Source organism: Lytechinus pictus, chromosome 19 (assembly GCF_037042905.1).
Source record: "Lytechinus pictus isolate F3 Inbred chromosome 19, Lp3.0, whole genome shotgun sequence".
Taxonomy (NCBI): domain Eukaryota; kingdom Metazoa; phylum Echinodermata; class Echinoidea; order Temnopleuroida; family Toxopneustidae; genus Lytechinus; species Lytechinus pictus.
Genome location: NC_087263.1, coordinates 1089524 through 1109370, shown reverse-complemented (window position 1 = coordinate 1109370; position 19847 = coordinate 1089524). Strand labels below are relative to the sequence as shown.

General features: G+C 37.9%; 1 protein-coding gene across 1 annotated transcript; it reads right to left on the bottom strand.

The window, feature by feature from the left end:
• Positions 1-2045: 2045 nt before the first annotated feature.
• Positions 2046-19018, bottom strand: LOC129283308 (putative ankyrin repeat protein RF_0381). Its single transcript, XM_064114035.1, has 2 exons — positions 16093-19018; positions 2046-2699 (listed from the first exon to the last, which is right to left on the bottom strand). Exons 1-2 carry the CDS (start codon positions 18253-18255, stop codon positions 2046-2048), a joined length of 2817 nt encoding a protein of 938 aa, XP_063970105.1. The 5' UTR covers positions 18256-19018.
• Positions 19019-19847: the final 829 nt, after the last annotated feature.

The following is a 19847-nucleotide window of genomic DNA, read 5'->3' as shown; positions in this document are numbered from 1 at the left end:
TTAAAATCATATTACTATCTTTTTATTATTCACATTATCATCATAAGAAATTAAGTATTGCACATAGAGAAACATTGACGCTTTGTACTACACTCATCAAAAAATAAAAGATGTTCGTTCATAGTCTACCACTGGTTGACATATTGTTACAATGTGACTAGTTATAGTTCAAAGTAACTGGAAAATTAAGGCTATAATTGTGTAGGAAGGCTAACAGATGTATTTAAATTCCGGAAGGCTTGGCAATAAAAAAAAACTTTGTGAGAACTCATACATTATTTGATATATAAGAACGATTAGCAAACGTGCGTTAATGCAGTTGTTATGAACATAAACAAATTAAACGACAGAGAGAGAGAAAAAAAAATGAGCTCAGATCGGTGAGGGAAAAGTAATTGTCTAAACGCAAAGTAATCAAAATCTTAACAAAAATTATGAGAATTTTCAGTTACATAGAATTCAATAAGTCGATAAGGTAAGGGATGGCACTTTGTCGAAGTCTTTGAGTCCTACATCTCAATTGTTGCCTGACCCTACTGTTTCTTACGGTTCTGCCGACACCCTTCGGCTTAGGGATCAGGTGTGATAGTCTTACATTCTTTTCCAGTTTCTGTGCAAAGGAAAGACATAAATATTTCTTTCGATCTGCAAGAGACTTTAAATGAAGTGATTCTAGTGCAGAGTCATATGATGTGAAGCGGGTACCTAGAATAATTCTTACAGTTCTCCTCTGATTTCGTTCTAGGGAAGCAATCTGTTGTTTCGTGAGTCCACCGTTCCACACAGGGCACGCATATTCCAGGAGGGGTCTCAAGTAACCAACGTAGATTGTACACAGATCATCCACACAAAGACCGTGGCTCCTCAATATCCTGATCATGTACATTCTCCCATTCGCTCGCTGGAGCATGTAGTCTACATGGCACTGCCACATAAGATCACTTTGAAGTCTCACTCCAAGAACTTTAACAGTGTCCAGAGTTTTCAATGACTGGCCATTGATTCTGAACACTGGGGGGTCAGGAGGCGACTTCATGAAACATATTTGCATTGCTTCACATTTGACTGGGTTGAGGGTCATTCCGTTAAGGTGGGACCAATCTTGTAACTTTCGTAATGCATTCATAGTGTGCTCCGGGGATTCATATGCAAATCTTGTGTTAATGATAGTCATATCATCTACATAATTCCAGTGTAATAGATGGTCACCTTCACAAGCATCGTTGATGACAGCAAGGAACAGTATCGGCCCCAACAATGTTCCTTGAGGTACCCCAGCGTGTAGTGTAGTCCAATCTGAGACAGAGCCCTTGTAGCAAACACACTGCTTTCGATTGGTTAGAAAATCCATGACCCATTGCACAAGATCAGGAGCTATTCCGTAGGCTATTAACTTCTGCAACGCTATGGTGTGATCAATTCGATCGAATGCCTTACTGAAGTCTGTTAGGATAAGGTCAGATACTGATTTACTTTTCTCTGCGTGCAGATACAATGTGTGCAACATATCTACGAGGTAATGACATGTTGAAAGCCCTTTCATGTTCCCGTATTGTTTCCTGTCCAGATGAGGCGCTAGGGTTTTCAAGATCCATTTGAAAACAAATCATTCGAAGACCTTTACAAAAGAATCTGTCAGGGATATTGGCCTTAAATTCTCAATCACTGCAGGGGTACTCTTAGGCACAGGTATTACCACTGTCTTTTTCCACACTTCTGGTACGCAGCCTTCGGCTAGTGATGCGGAATATGTATCTGAAAGCGGTTCGCTTATTTCACATGCGAATTCTTTTATGATACGATGAGGCATCGAGTCAGGGCCAACTGCTTTGCTGACATTTATTTTCTTCAGCTGCCAAAACACTTCCCATGGTTCGATTAGTGGAGGGGTGACGGTGAAGGTAGGTATGCAGGCAGATCTTTCCTTTTCATAGGAGGAACGTTACTGGCGGTTGAAGTGAACATTTCATTGATCTTATCAGCAATCTGCTTCTTGTCGTCAACTCCTCGAACTCGAATGCTAGTATTACTTGACCCCGTATTTGTCATAACCATTCTGCAGGGTTTGACTTCTTATGGATTTTGATTCTCTCAGCATATTGATTCTGTTTAGCTTTCTTGATCTCTCTGCTGACACGGTTCCCGATAGCTTTAAACAGAGCTATGACGTTCTTATGGAAAGCTCGCTGACGGTCCTGGATTAGTACTTTAATTGCAGGAGTCATCCAGGGTTTATCAAAGCTGTGCATTTTTACAACTCGTGTCGGTAAGAAACGATCAATCATACCATTCATCATTTTGTAGAACAAGTCAGTCTTCTCATTGACAGATAATGTCTCGAGGACCGAAGACCAATCACAGCCCGTGATAAAAGATCCGAATTCTCGTAGTCTTGAATCTGGCAATGGTCTTGTGACTCTCTTCACTACTTTATTATGATGGTTACATGGTATGGTAGGTGTCCAGAGAATAGCATTGTGATCACTTGCACCAAGAGGGCATTTGATCAGCGGTTCTTGGTATTGGACAGAAAAGTTTGTTATAATTTTGTCCAAGGTTCTGTCTTCTCTTGTTGGTTTATTCACCACCTGCTTGAATCTTCTATCCCGCAGGAGTGGGGACAAGTCTAGTTGGTTAAAGTCTCCCATCACAGCAACACCAGCATCAGGATAACTGCTGAGGATCTGGTCTATGGTATCCTGAAGATGATCAACCAAGGTTTTAGCAAAGGGGCTGTTAGGTGGATAGTAGACAACAGCTACAACAATTTGCAAGATCGAGCGTGGGAGCCATTCAGGTCTGATTTTCACCCAAAGGACTTCCAGATCATTAGGCACATCAACCAACAATCGTTAAGGTTTTAGGTGATTTTTCACGTAGAGTCCAACTCCACCTCCCTGTCTGTCACGTCTTGAATTCGTAATTGTAATCGGAATTCGTAATCCTATTTATGTTGAATAACGTGGAAATATAGTGTAGTCTTTCCTACAGACCCAGTTATAAAAATTCATTAAAAAACAAACAAACAACAACAAAACAAAAACCGTTCAATCATATCAGCATAGAATAGCATGTAAATGTGGTGTAGTCTTTGCTCCAGACCCAGTTATTTCAAAATAACAAATTATAAAAAACAATAAAAACAGACAATATTAACAAAGACCCCACAATATCACTGATGTAGAATAACGTTGTTGTTGTTGTTGTTATATTAGGTTTTAAGGCGCAAATCATTCAGATAAAAATATTTCCGCCTATTATAAATTTGTCGTTTTTGTGGTATGCGTAATCACAGGGTTTTTATAGTTTGGAAGATTCTGGGGTCGAAGGTTTAAGATTAATGTTTCGCTTAATTTGTATTTTTAAGAGAACTCGGTGTGGGTAAAGACAACACTCTAAACCCAACCATTTTAACTGGGTTTAATTTTGAAGATTGGTCGTAGCTTTGATTTTTTTTCTTCAATATTTGTTTATCTTTTAAATAACCGGATCTAGACGAAATACTAAGCATAACACTCGTGTTATTCGACAGGAATAAGAATATGACAAAGTATTATGTTTTTAAGATTGCTAAAATTATTTTTTAAATGACTGGGTCTGGAATAAAGACAACGCTCTAAACATGTGCTTTTCTACTTGGTCTTCATTTGGATGAAGGAGGATTGTTGGTTGTTAGATTCGTTGTTGGGGGTTGGGGTTTTATCGCTTTTTTATTATTGAAATAACTGTGCCTGGAGGAAAGTCTACAATCGATCTTCATGTTATTCCACAGTAATTAGATTACTGGGTATTCGTTTTAGAATATTTGTAAAAACTATTTTTTTTTTTAAATGATAACCAAGTCTGGAGAAAGGATGTTTGCTTTACCCATGCACTATTACAATGTTTTGTAGGGGTCTAGTAGTATAATTAGTGTTTCAGATAAGTGCAGAAATCTTGGGGTTATGTTTGATGCTAATATGTCCATGTCTACCCACATCTCTAGTATATGTCAATCAGAACAGTACCAATTACGGAATGTAGGGTTCATTAGGAAGTATCTCACTCAGTCTTGTACAGAGAAGATTACACATGCACTTATTACATCCCGTCTTGATTTTTGCAATGCTTTAGTATATAATGTTTCACAATCTCAGTTAGATCGCCTTATAGTGGAGCGGTTATGTGACAAAAAATGGCCAAGATGCTCGGATCTGGCAGAAAGTGTAAAATTTAGCATACAGTGGTATTTTTGGGCGCTGATTTCAGAAATTGCCGGCCCCAAGCGATTTGACCATCGGGTCGGCCGCCATTTTGAAATCCAAAGTGGCCGCCATGAAAAATCATTAAATGTCATTTTCTTGAGTTTACATGGCATGTGACACTGAAATTTGGCATATATGGGTTTTTTGAGGCACTGATTTCAAATATTGTCGGCCCCCAGCAATTTGACCATTCGGCCGGAGGCGAAATGGCCGCCATCTTAAAATCCAACATGGCCGCCATGATATATTATTGCAATCATTTTCTCTAGCTTTATATGAATTGCGGTATTGAAATTTGGCATTAAGGCTTAATTCGGGGTGCTGATTTCAAATATTGCTGGTCCCAAGTGATTTGCCCATCGGGTCGGCCGCCATTTTAAAATCCAAAATGGCCGCTAAGAGAAATCATTAATGTAATTTTCTTGAGTTTTACGTGACATGTGACACTGAAATTTGGCACAGTTTGGGTATTTTGAGGCACTGATTTCAAATATTGCCAGCCCCAAGCAATTCGACCATTTGGTCAGAGGCAAAATGGCCGCCATCTTGAAATCCAAGATGGCCGCCATGATATATTATTGCAATCATTTTTTTCGAGTTTTATGTGAACTGCGGTATTGAAATTTGGCATATAGGCTTCATTCGGGGTGCTGATTTTAAATATTGCCGGCCTGATGGCCGCCATACATATCGAAAAATAAGACCCCAAATTTCTTCTCTCTTTCACTGCAAACGTTCGAGTGCACTTAAGCGTATCACCAATACATAAAGACACGTCGATAGGGGTGCATGGTAGATATACATGTCGGGTGAACAATGGGTGCGAAGGGTGACCGTTGTTGTATGAGCTTGATTTCACCCTCCATGATACTATTCCACCACACATATTTGTCATGGTACTATCGCCAATCCTTGCTACGAATCTGAAACTGCATAGATTTCCCGTTTTACAGGCAAAACGATGGGAGCTATATTGCATATGATAGATTTCAACAACTGAACTTCTCTTGCAAATTATATATTGTGGAATTCATAATTTTTCGACAAGAAAATGTAAAATTTTGAGCTAAACAATGTATATCGTCATGGGTTTGATGGCTAAAAATGAAACACAAAATTTGTGCCTGGAACGTGCGGTACGGGCACATTGCGGAAGGCCCATTGAATACTGTATAAAAACGGGCTTACGCACGTGCATATATCATTGTGGTCTTGGGTGAAATTATGTTATGTGTCTTTTGATTAGATGGTAAATAACCAAGTGTTTTCAAGCAATCAAAATATATGTATCATCAGTCGAAAGAGAAGAAAATAGGCTTTCTTTTGGCGTCCGAGTTGCTTTCTACACGTGTTTTAAGTTTGATGGAATCGCCCACAGCTGGAATTTCCCTGTGATCTCCATAGACTTCTCTCGAATTCAGTAATGCTCATCCAATTTATGGCAGCCATCTTGAAATCCAAGATGGCTGCCATAAAAAAATAAGTATCATAATTATAACGCAGTTATTATTTTGAAATTTGGCATTTTTGGATAAACATCGTGTGTTCGACAATCTGACAATGGGAGCATGTTCGCCTCTCGATCGGGAGGTCGGGAGTTCAAGCTCCGACAGCATCAGACCAAAGATGTTAAAAGAAAGAAGTTCCTTCTTACCTGTTTGGCGGTCAACGAATTAAAGGGAAGTTCAACCTGACAAAAAGTTTATTGAAACAATAACAGAATAAATAATTAAATATATTGAAGGTTTGAGGAAATTCCATTGAATATTAAAAAAAAATATTGAAATTTCATTTGGTCTATTTGTGACGTCAGATGCAAGCAGTTCCCCCATTTTTCTTATAATCAAAAATCAATGAAATGTAGCCTCCTAAAAAAATGAAAATGTTTTTATTGAAGCCTCGGTATATCAACAAACAAATGATTTCACACCCGCTCCAGAAAGATAAAAAAATACCCATGATGAACCATTTATGCATTTTATATCACACAACATAATGGGGCAGCTGCTCGTACAGTAGCCTATATGACGTCACAAATAAAAAACTGAAAATTCTAATATCTTTGATGGATCCACCAATATCATTTTTATATCATATTTTCATTTGTTTTTTACATCAAACTTTTCTCCGGGGTGAACCCCCCTTTTTAAGGGATAAAGCAACGTCTGATGTGGCGCTGCTAAATTGCTGCCGGGCTCACGATCTACAGGGTATGGGCAAAATAAATTTTCGGAGCATTTCTGTTACTGAATTCTATTTTGAACAATAAAATGTATATCATTATCATCCATCATTAATATTAATTTCATCATCATCATCATACCACTATAACCATCATTACTTCAAGTCTGGAGCAGTTTTCTCCATGTTGATTTGTAATAAAATATTGCAATTATTAGAGCAATATTTTCAAACCAGCAGGCCAAAAACTTGCCTGTACGTCTAAAATGCAGTGCCTCAAATTATTTAAAACCAAGAAAATGATTTTGATGAATTTTCATGACAGTAGATCCTATCTAGATTTCAAGATGGCGGCCATTTTGCAGCATATCTATTGGACAGATTACTGGGGGCATTTCCAATATCCCTAGATGCCAAACTTTAAAATAATACGTTATGTGATACTAGATAAAGTGATTTTTTTTCAATGATCTTTTTTCAAGGCAGCCATCTTGGATTTCAAGATGGCTGACATTTTGCTTCTGACTCGGGATCAGATCACTGAGGGCCAGCAATATTTTAAATAAGCACCCCACACTCCGTCGTTATGTCAAAGTGCAATACTGCAGATCATATGAAGAAATAATTTACAGCCTCTCAACAGGAAATGATTTTTCCGGATGGTCATTATTCAACCAAAGCCACTTCAAATGTATAACTGCAGAAGAAGCTAGCTGGTTTGTGTATGTATGGTGCTTCATACTTAAGTAACATCTATATCTGCAATTAAGGGTGCCAAAGTATTGTAATCCTTGCAACGGACAAAGATGTGCTTGTGTTGGATTTGTTTTCAGTGCCTATACAATGGGTTTTACTCACCATTATAATGCTGTACATCATTCAAACTTGGTAACCATATTGGAATTCAAAATAGCATCTATTTGTTATGTTCTTTTCATTGATCAAGGATGCAAAGATCAAGTTTTTTTCCAAATCTAAAGTGTTACAGGCCATTCGTAAGACTTGAGCAAATTATCTTTCATGGCGGCCATCTCGGATTTTAAGATGGCGGCCGTTTTGTCGCTGACCTGGAGGTCAAATTGCTGGGGACCGGCAATATTTGAAATTAGTGCCTCAAAAAAACCCTATATGCCAAATTTCAGTGTTACATATCATGTAAAACTCAAGAAAATGACATTAATGAGTTTTCATGGCGGCCATCTTGGATTTCAAAATGGCGGGCAATTTGCCGCCGACCAAATTGTCAAATTGCTGGGGGTCGGCAATATTTAAAATCAGTGCCTAAAATACCCCTATATGCCAAATTTCAGTGTCACACGTCATGTAAAACTCAAGAAAATGACATTAATGATTTTTCATGGCGGCCATGTTGGATTTCAAAATGGTGGCCGATCCGATGGTCAAATCGCTTGAGGCCGGCAATTTTTGAAATCAGCGCCCAAAAATACACCTGTATGCCAAATTTCACACTTTCTGCCAGATTCGAGCATCTTTTTCACATATCTACTGGACTATTAGGAAACTCCAACATAATGCTCCCGTATCGTCACCATGTCCCCCAAGAGGAATCACATAACACCCATTCTCAAATCTCTTCACTGGTTACCTGTTGTACAGCGCATTACATTTAAAATCATCCTTCTTCTTTTCCATTCAATACACAGAACTGCACCTCAATACAACTCTTCGTTGATTACTCCTTACAATCCCTCTCGCAACCTTAGGTCTTCTAGTTCATCCTTACTCGCTGTACCACTATCTCATAATTCATGGGGGGATCGATCATTTCAACATGCTGGGCCATTAATTTGGAATAAACTTCCAAAAGAAATCCGCAATATTTCTTGTCTCACCACTTTCAAAAGTTCTCTGAAAACCTGGTTATTTACTCAAGCTTTTAGGTAATTGTTATTCGCCCCCTCTATTTAGTAGGTTTTCTATCTTCCTTCCTTTCTTTCTCTTTTTCCTTTTCTTTTCTTTTCTTTATTGCGCCATGAGCATCTTTTTTATGATGGATACCGGCGCTTTACAAATGTTCATATTATTATTATTATTATTAAGTCATTATTACATTTGTGGGTGATCAAACATTATTACATTTCGTCGCCTGACAAGCATAGTGACGTTAACTGATTTTACGTGCACAAAAAACGATTTCGAGAAAATCGCATGTTAAGTTTTAGGACAATGTTTGAAGATGGATTTCGCAATGTTGTCGTAAATTATTTCCTTAAATTTTTCGCACAAGAAGATTTAAAGATGTCTTTAAACTCATATCAAGTAATTACGAGAAAATATAAGTAATTTCAGATAGTACAGTCGATTGAAAAGTAAGCGCCCTTATGCTTCTTGAATCTTTGTGGATCGGTGGGCGCGCGTACAGGGCGTTGACACTTAGCGCCCTGCGGCTTTTCAAATATTTGTGGATCAGTGGGCGCGCGTGCGGCGTAAAGCTACTTAGCGCCCTTATACTTTTCATTGATTATTCACCTCACGAGAAATTAAAGGGCGGAAACCCGTACAGCGCATGCGCATTTTGAATCTAGTAGTGTAAGCTACATGATTATGATTGTTTTGTTCTCCCTTTTTATTTTTTATAACATTTTCACAGGTCATTGGTATTTTTTCTGCTTTTTACTAATCTTCATCTCCTTCTCCTAATCTTCCTTTCTTTCTGAATTTCTTGTTTTTATTCTTCATTTTATTTCTAACATGTTTGCCTTTTTCCCCTCATTAGTGGTAAGCTTTTTTTTTGTTTTATTCATTTTGTGGCTTCGTCATTTCCCTCTCACGTCCTTGGTCATATTAGCATTTATATTTTCAATTTTTTTGCTTTCTTTTTCATTCTCTGATTTATAACCTTATTTTCTATTTGTATTCTTGTTATTACTCTGTTTCATTTTCTTCATCTTTTTCGCCTTCTTTCATACTTAATATTTTCTCTTTTCTGTTTAACAAGTCAGTTTCTTTCTCTTCTCACATAACTCTTGATGTAACGTTCTTTTCTTTTCTTGATTTCAATATTGTTTCTTACGTTCCCCCTCTTTCTGAAACATTTCTTCAAAATAATCTGAAATATATACAACAAAAAAGTAAGTCCACCCTTTAACAAACATCAATAATTTCCGAACCAATGCGAGTTTTGATATATTTTTACATGAGCGTGTAGGTAATTGTGTAAGCTACCCTCTGAGTAAATGTTATGGACGCATTTTACGTCATGCCTCAGTGAGCACCGTCAGAAGGGAAAAATGTCACTTTTCAAAAGTCACAAGCCAAAGATCATGACTTTGATTCAATTTTATTGGAACTGATTCCACATTCTCATCATGAAAAATAGTCAGAAGGCTTGTAAAAGGTACTTTCTAAAAGACGATACAATTGTTTGGCTAAATTTCACGGTTGAATAAACACAAGTCCAAATTTGCTATAATTGGATTTTCTTACACATTTCCATCAATAAAAATGATAGAATATGATGACAGTTATTTTTGGGAAGAGTATCTTCAACAATATTCATCGTTTTACGGTTCAATGAGCATTTAATGAAAACAAAAAAAATACGATTGTCAAATATCATAGGCAAGTATTGTTTCATTTTGGTAACTGAAACTGATCTTTTATCAACTTTTTCGTTATGTTCATGACCAATTAACATGCTTCAATGATTCAAAGGCGTTTATTTAAACATTCACGCTTAAATGAACATGTGGAATGTAATTAGCCTCTTTTTTTGCGTTATTGGAAAAAATGCAATTTGTAACTATGGATATCTGTCACAAACCTCCTTGCATGGTTCATTTGATTTGATTTTTATGAAAAACCCGATGTTTAATGAATCAGTGAGCACACAATGTTCGAAAATTATGCAAATGAGAAGAAAGTTCAAGGCCTCGGCCCCACTCTGTGCCATATCGAATTGTTATTTTGGGGTCCGCGCCTTTTGGATAGTAATACTCTGAAGCCATGTGCGAAGTTTCATGAAATAACTGTTGACAGAAGTAATAAAAACCGTCCATGAATTAAACCCCTTATTTCATATTTGTTAAAATTTTGACTTCCTCTCTCATAGACTTGTATACATTATGAGTGCATATGTTTAAGAATACGTAATTCTTTATTCAATATGGTGGAACTTTTTTTCAAGGCTGTCTTTAGCAATGTCATTTGGCAGTATTGTTTATCAACTTATGGGCAGAATTCTGTTCGAAAATGAAATCGATGTGTTCATTTACGGATGAGTGAGCACGCATCAAAGTGGGAAAATGGGTATTTTCAATGTCACAGACTCAATTTAATTTTAAGGTGAATAATAAGGTGAATATTGGGGGCAAAGTCGGTTTCAAATGTGACTTTAATTGCTGTTGTTTTTTATCATCCATCATTTCTATCAACACACACTTTCCGAACTTTTAACATTTTCATGTTTGAGCGAGCACATTCGAAAACTTAGGAATGAATACTCTTTATACTGCATAAATGTATTCTTTTCTAAACAATTTATCATGATCAGTTTAATTTATGGACAAATCAGTGGTGGACCCAAAATGGGGAAGGGGCCTATAATCGGGGGAGCCACCAACATTTTCAAAGTTTAATATGACCTAACAACGTCACAATACAGGGGCAGCGGAACGGTTTTCAAAGTGCGGGGGAGGGGCTGAGCCAAGAGTGTGGGGGGGGGGGCTGACCATGCAAAAAATCAAAATCGTATGGTCATTTTTTACATTTTTGTACATGCTTTTGGAAAAAAGTGGGCCCCCACCCCGCTTCCAAGGCCCCTGCAAAATTATGCTAACTCAACCATGAACATACGATATCAAAACTGTGTGTCGAGTGGCTAAATGATGGATAGTAAAACAGAATAACACCATAAAATTCACCTAAAAACAACTTTTGCCCAACTTTGTATTTGCACAATCTGAAAAACGACACTTGTGACTTTCAAAAATGGTCAATTTTAATTCAATCTTTAATTATTCATGCATGACCTAACCGATCAATCTCATTTTTCCCCAGGAGTTGGTTAATGAGTGTAGAAAACCACCTACGAAATATCATATCTCAAAATAACTCCGTTCAAAAGTTACAGCAATTTTATTTAGGGGGCTTACTTTTTTGTTGTGTATAGATTATTCTCATTGTAAATGACATCATCTTTTAATATAATGCACATATTTCGTAACTTTTTTGTGTTCTTTCATAAAAACTTTCAATAAATAAAAATAAGCTGGAAAAAAATCATTGCAGCTATTTTAAAGACATATTTTCAAAACCAAATACCTCTTTCTGTTGAGCACTATCTCTATTCTCAATAAAGCAAACTTTTAGTGCAGGCTATCCAATAATAAGGCTACCTGTAAACTCTAGCATCATGAATACAGAAATAAAATACAAATGTCAAAGGGCAGTAATAAACTATTGTATATAAAATGACTTCTTTATACAAGTACAAATTGTCCAAAATTTTCTTGCAATTTGATCAAAATCTTATTCTTAATACTACTATGCTTTCTTGTTCTCATATCAATTTTACAATGATATTCATTGTTTAATATCAAATTTTTGTATAAAATATGAATAAATCATTATTGTGAATGGTGCCTTAGAAGCCGCGGTCAGGGGTGAAAGCCTGGATGCTATAGTAATTTAATTTTATTAATTTTATTATGAAAACAAATCACAAACGACTAGAAGTGAGTATTTTTGTTATAAAAGTGATATTTGGCTTTTTTTTTATTTGTAATTGTGTTGGCTGTTGCATGCGTGGACTCACTATAGACAAGTTGGGTGCAGAGAGCTTATGAGTTAGGCCTTGAACTTTAGGCCTAACTTTATTTGGCAATGGATTAATATAACTTAATAAGTTTAAACAATGATATCTGTAAATATACTAGACATACTAAATAATTTTGTTCTATCATCTCTTTGACTTTATCATGAATATAGACCAAGTTAGATAAGTCTAGATCCTAACTTAGATCTAGACATATTCTTGCACATCCAACATTATAAGATTGGCTAGATCAGTTCAAATAATTGTCGGATGCATTAACTATCACAAATTCTTACAGGGTATTTCTTGATAAATTATGATAGAAAAATCAACAATACGTACCAATTTAATTTTTTTATTTGTGTATGTGTGTGTATATATATATATATATATATATATATGTATAAATGTGTGAAGTTGTACATGTACTACAGCTTTGGCAACTCTTTTATTTAAATATTGTGTGAAAGAAATGGATGAAGAGAACAATGGTAGGCGTAGCTTAAATCAAGGTTCCCCAGAGCTATCTACCCTTTGGAAAAATTGGTGATGCCGAAAAAATATCTCTGCAGGGAATCGAACCCGGGCCCCCAGCTTTGAACGCCGGTGCCTTAACCACTAGACCACAGAGACGGGTTAGTGGCTAGGGCGACCCCGATACGATTGACCGTCAGATAGACAGATTTTCGACACCATACCAATTATATTTTCCTTTGTCGGGTGAAGGTGGGTTATGAACAATGACAAGCCGCCATGCCTCAGCTGGATCAAAGCTATTGCTCTGATACAGTACACGTATGGGAGAAAGTATACAAATGTGTGAAGTTGTACATGTACTACAGCTTTGGCAACTCTTTTATTTAAATATTGTGTGAAAGAAATGGATGAAGAGAACAATGGTAGGCGTAGCTTAAATCAAGGTTCCCCAGAGCTCTGGGGAACCTTGATTTAAGCTACGCCTACCATTGTTCTCTTCATCCATTTCTTTCACACTATATATATATATATATATATATATATATATATACATGGATATTTCGGGCTTGCAGGAACTATTATGGGCATTCCACAATTAAAATAGAATTTATATCGTTTTCACGAAATTTTGCAGTTTCTTTAGCACCTGAATATTTCATAATTATTATGTAAAAATTGATATGGGTTGATCTTGACTTTTGGCTATTGAGCTTTTATTTCTACCCAATTCAAACTTCTCAATAAAATTTTTATTGCGCATTCAAATGGATTTGGCATTTGTATCAATGTGAGGAAATATTCCAAACCACTCCACCATTTATTTGAATACGAGGTTATATTCGTCGTTCTATACAGCATTTAAGATCAAAGAAAGGTATTCAGAAATTGTATCTAAAAACATTGGTCTTTGGATTATTTTCAGCTAATTAGCTAGATCGGATCTGCAGTTAGATTGCAAATCGTGTGAAAAATCAGCTGATATCTATAGTTATAGAATGGATGGGAAAATCCCTGCAATCTGATTGGTTGAGAGCTATGCGAGAATTTTTACTGGCTGCATGAACGATATCCCGATAATCAAAACGATATCCACTGTAAACAAGCTATCGTCCGAAAAGGTCATTGTGATGTCATCGCGCATGTACTGTTAGTGTTACGCTTGTTTACGTCAAAATTTTGAATTTTCGATCAAGACAGAATGAATCAAATAAAGGATGCAAAATGATCTGTAAGTACTAATACGGTACCGTAATTGTCACAGGGATTAAAACTGCCTGAATACTCGTCAGTTGAGAAGTCCAGACATACGATCTAACGTTTCAGTTGGGCTGGCTGAGCTGTGCACAGCCAAATCTCCACTGCAGGCCCAGGCAGCCGTAGGCACTGGCCCCCGGCGCGGCCCGGGCATACACACACAGCTATTGGAGGTCTGAGGCTGCCTCATATCTAGTCAATGCAAAGCTGTATCTGGCATTTTGGGTATAATAATGCCTTTGTGTCAACATATTATCAAGTTAGGCATACATATTTATGTTGTCCAGGGTTATCAAAGGTCTGCATTACATTTTGGAATTTTCATGCGTCCGGTAAAAAAATCATGCGTCCGGTAAAAAAAATCATGCGTCCGGTAAAAAAAATCATGCGTCCGGTAAATATTTTCATGCGTCCGGTAAATTGAATTTACCGGACGCATGAAATTACCATGCATCCGGTAAATCATTAATTTTTGTGGTTTATTCAATAATTTTTTTCCATTTCTATAAAACAGATGATGCATGGGTTTATTTCGTGGGTCAGTGGAACTGTGTGCACGCGGTAACTTTGGCATTATGGTCTAAACCCACTCGGCTGCACCTCGTGGGTTAAACCATGCCAAAGTTACCTTGTGCAGTGCACACAGTTCCTACTGACCCACTCTAACCCATGCATCATTTGTATACTAATCACTAGTTATTGCATGTTCATTCATTATGACGTCAGTGTGCATAGCGTGGCACTATTTGTGACGTCAGTGCGTGTAGCGTAAAATATGCGCTGCGGCAGATCATGATGCGCACAAACATAATACGAGTTTACGTCAGTATGCTTCTCAAGAATTGTGCGAATAAGAGTTAACTACCGTGTTTACACTTAATCGGCAATTGGTTCTGAACCAAATGCCGATGCAGAATCGGCATTTGGATTGCGTTTACACGTTGTTACAGCTCGTGGTTCAGAACCGAGAGCCGATGCAAAAACCTGAAATGATACGCATACCTACAATATACGTCATAATAAAGACAACTCTGGATCAGTGCGCTTACAATTACGTCACAATGGTAAAGTAATTGAAATGCGCACAAATTGCCGGTGCAGAATCGGCTTTCTGTTTACACGTAGTAAAAAAGCCGATTCTGCATCGGCTCGCGGTTCAGAACCTACTACTTTGGTGGTGCAAATTGCCGGTTCTGAACCGCGAGCCGATTCAAGTTGCTCGCGTTTACACGCTATGAAAAAGCCGATTCAAATGCCGATTAAGTGTAAACACGGTAAACGTCAATATGTTTCTGATAGATATCTTGATAAATATTTGAATTTGTGATTTCTCGATTAGACCAAACAAAGAAAAAGAAAAACTCTAAAAGATGAAATGTAAAACAAATAAATCGACCCGGGGACGAAATTTTTGAATTAACGTCACTATGCTTCTCAGGCGACGATTTGTGGGTAAAGTTCATTATTACATTTGTGGGTACAACACCCCCCCCCCCCCAACTAAACAAGCCTTGTTGCTTGCCCCCCCCCCCCCCCCCCCGCCGAAATATACCAGGTACGCGACTGGGGGGGGGGTAAATTACATGTCTTACCTTAAATCATCTAAAAATTAACCATAAATGTGCACAAAATCCTTCAATTTCACTTTAGAGAATAAAAAAACGCCCCAATGACAAGCTCGATCGCTTTGCTAAGTCGCGTCATGATGACCCCCATAGGAAAATATTCTTCTTACGAACATGGTTATCCCGCAACCATGAACACCCACGCATGTTTGACCGTCAGTAGATCGTGCATTGTAATCCAGGAGAGAGAAGGGATGATGTGAAAGAACAATATTTTTATTGAGTAAGACAGCTAACGACACTTAATCAAATTATATCTAAATTTCGTCTGAAGGCTTACGAGTGTACCAGGACATCAAGTTCATTCGAAAAAAGGAAAAGGAATAAATATTTGAACAGAAAAACTAGAAATTCTATTAAAATTACTTGGATGAAAATATCACTATAATATTTTCTCTCGAAAACAATAAATTGCTTAGCCATGACAAATCGCAACAAACAGTTTAGAGGAGGAAGGGGGCAATGCGATATCTAAACTGACTAATTTACTTTTACGAGATTGCTATCAAACCACTATTTTTCTTGTTTTACTTACCTCAACTCCCTCACAGGTGATATATTCTGTAACATCTAAATCCTCATCCTTAGCAGCAGCTTTTTGTGAGGTTTGAACATCATGATATGCTCTGTATTTCATAGCCTCTCGGCTGATCGGGTATTTGGTGACATCAAGATGACCATCCTCAGTAGCGTGGTGTAATGCAGTCCGACCATACTCAGTTTCTGTATTCACCTCAGCTCCTTGACTGATCAGATATTTGACGACATCAAGATGACCTTCCTGAGCAGCAATGTTTAATGCAGTCCGACCATACTTATTTTCTGTATTCACCTCAGCACCTTGACTGATCAGATATTTGACGACATCAAGATGACCTTCCTGAGCAGCAATGTTTAATGCAGTCCGACCATACTTATTTTCTGTATTCACCTCAGCACCTTGACTGATCAGATATTTGACGACATCAAGGCAACCCATCAGAGCAGCTTTGTGTAATGCAGTCAGACCATACTTAGTTTCTGTATTCACCTCAGCTCCTTGACTAATCAGATATTTGACGACATCAAGATGACCCTTCTGAGCAGCATTGTATAATGGAGTTTCATCATTGTTATCTCCTTTATTCACCTCAGCTCCTTGACTGATCAGATATTTGACGACATCAAGGTGACCATTCTCAGCAGCTTTGTGTAATGCAGTCAGACCATACTCAGTTTCTGTATTCACCTCAGCTCCTTGACTAATCAGATATTTGACGACATCAAGATGACCCTTCTGAGCAGCATTGTATAATGGAGTTTCATCATTGTTATCTCCTTTATTCACCTCAGCTCCTTGACTGATCAGATATTTGACGACATCAAGGTGACCATTCTCAGCAGCTATGTGTAATGCAGTCAGATCATACTTAGTTTCTGTATTCACCTCAGCTCCTTGACTAATCAGATATTTGACGACATCAAGATGACCCTTCTGAGCAGCATTGTATAATGGAGTTTTATCATTGTTATCTCCTTTATTCACCTCAGCTCCTTGACTGATCAGATATTTGACGACATCAAGGTGACCATTCTCAGCAGCTATGTGTAATGCAGTCCGACCATACTCAGCTTCTGTATTCACGTCAGCTCCTTGACTGATCAGATATTTGACGACATCAAGGTGACCATTCTCAGCAGCTTTGTGTAATGGAGTCGGACCATACTTAGATTCTGTATTCACGTCAGCTCCTTGACTGATCAGATATTTGACGACATCAAGGTGACCATTCTCAGCAGCAGCGTTTACTACAATCCGACCATACTCAGCTTCTGTATTCACATCAGCTCCTTGACTGATCAGATATTTGACGACATCAAGGCGACCATTCTCAGCAGCTTTGTGTAATGGAGTCAAACCATACTCAGATTCTGTATTCACGTCAGCTCCTTGACTGATCAGATATTTGACGACATCAAGGTGACCATTCTCAGCAGCTTTGTGTAATGGAGTCCAACCATACTCAGATTCTGTATTCAACTCAGCTCCTTGACTGATCAGATATTTGACGACATCAAGATGACCTTCCTGAGCAGCAGTGTGTAATAAAGTCTTACCATACCCAAATTCTGTATTCACCTCAGCTCCTTGACTGATCAGATATTTGACGACATCAAGATGACCATTCTTAGCAGCGTAGTGTAATGCAGTCTCACCAAACTGAGCTTCTGCATTCACCTCAGCTCCTTGACTGATCAGATATTTGACGACATCAAGATGACCATTCTTAGCAGCGTAGTGTAATGCAGTCTTATGAAATATATCTACTTTCTTCACCTCAGCCCCTTGACTGATGAGATACTCGAGGAAAACAAGATGACCATTCTGAGCAGCAAAATGTATATTATATTTTGTCTTATACACGTCAGCTCCGTGACTGATCAGATATTTTATAACATCAAGATTACCAAACTGAACAGCAAAGTCTAAAGCAGTCCTTCCTTTAACATACTTTCTCACATCAGCTCCTTGATCGATAAGAAAAATAAGTACATCGACTCTGCCGGTTTTTGCTGCAATCATTAATGGTGTCGAGCCTTCAGCATTACCCTGATTTACGTTCGCCCCTTGACTGACAAGGCTTTGTACTTCATCAAGGTGACTATTCCTTACAGCCTTTAGTAATGGAGAGTAGTCCTCGGTATCTTCTTCTTCCATACTTGCTCTAAGATCATCGATAGATTTGGCAGAGTTAGGAACTCCTCGTGAAACAGCTAAATCACGCGGTTTGATCACAGGGGATTCTTTCCAAAATTTCGGACCATGGTGTAGATTCTTGAATATTTTTGTACCTATTTATTGGTCAACACGCTTTGTTGTTTTCTTTCCACTCGGTTTATGGATATTATTGATGTCTTATAATACCATGATACACTATCAATTTACCAATACCCTTCATTCTTGTTGCATACTTCTGAAATCTCCGGAAAGCTCAAAATGCATTTGAGGATCGTGAAACTTGGTGTGATGTACTTTCCTGTTTCTCATGTGCAGCAATGTGTGTGAACCAGTGTCGTTTCCCAGGACTGTGTTGTAGAGATAATTAACGTGAAACGCTTTCCCAAACACATTAAATATCAACAGTCTACTTGACATTGTGGAGTGCTCCGTCTTACGAGAAAAATCATGTTCAATACTTGTACACTTCAACTTTGTTTTAGACGAATATCTACTCCTTCCCAAAGAAATCTCGGAAGATATAATTCCCAAGCATCTAAATGTATTGTCCTGCAGTTAGCCTATGACAGAGAGCGACGTTAGGTCTACGTAGTGCAGCAACGATGTTCTATAGATTGTGAATGAAACTTAACGCACAGTACAACAGGTGAATTAAGAATAGTCATGATAGTGGCTTTCAATGAATGGAATGACGTAAAGCGTAGTCAGCAGTGGATCGAGGATACTTATTTAAGGGTGCGTTTTCTATAAAAAAAAAAAAAGAGAGAAAAAAGTCGGCATTAAAAATGAATGCGTTTGTTATCCAGAATATAAAATGACACGTAAAAAGAAGACATAACTCAATGTTTATTTATTAATTTACGGGGTGCTCCTTCCGCTCACCCCGCTTCCGTCCCCTGGATATCGGCGCCGTGCGTCGGGGTGAGGGATAGCACCTGATGTGTCATCAAGGCATAATCGGGGAGGGGTATGAAAAATACATTATGTACCTATCAGAATAGGGAATCGTCATCATTCCGTTCATTTAAGTATAATCTTTAAAAAACATCTTAGGTCGAATTGACAACCAAGGTTTACGCTGGCACTTGCTACTTTGTTAAATTGATGTATTTGAATGTTTCAATACCGTTGAAAAGTGAAGGTGAAAAATGATATAATGTTTGCCTTAGATAAAGGTCATGTGGCACTTTTGTTGTCACTTGATCTATCAGCAGCATTCGATACCATCGACAGGCAAATTTTGATATCTCGTATGTCAAACAGGTTAGGAGTCAACGGTATTGCACTCAAGTGGTTCAAATCCTACCTTGCAGACTGGACTACCAAAGTAGAAATAGGTGGGAAGTCATCTAAGTGTAGTGCGAGTTCTATAGGCTTGCCGCAGGGGTCTGTATTTGGGCCGATCGGCTACTGTATCTACACCTTACCTGTAGGAGACATCGCTCGCCATCATAATGTCTTCTACCATACTTATGCTGATGACATACAGCTTTACGTAACATTTGATCCTAAGGTTTGCAGTGTAGATGAAGCGAAGAAGACTCTTTGTGCTTGTGTCACAGACATCTGTA

Excerpts from the sequence above, each read along its gene's own strand:
- LOC129283308 (XM_064114035.1), bottom strand. The coding sequence starts at position 18,255 with ATGGAAGAAGAAGATACCGAGGACTACTCTCCATTACTAAAGGCTGTA. Across the intron at positions 2,700-16,092 it reads TCACCTGTGAGGGAGTTGAG|GATACCATAGACCAGATCCT; the intron begins GTAAGTAAAACA and ends GATCATCTTCAG.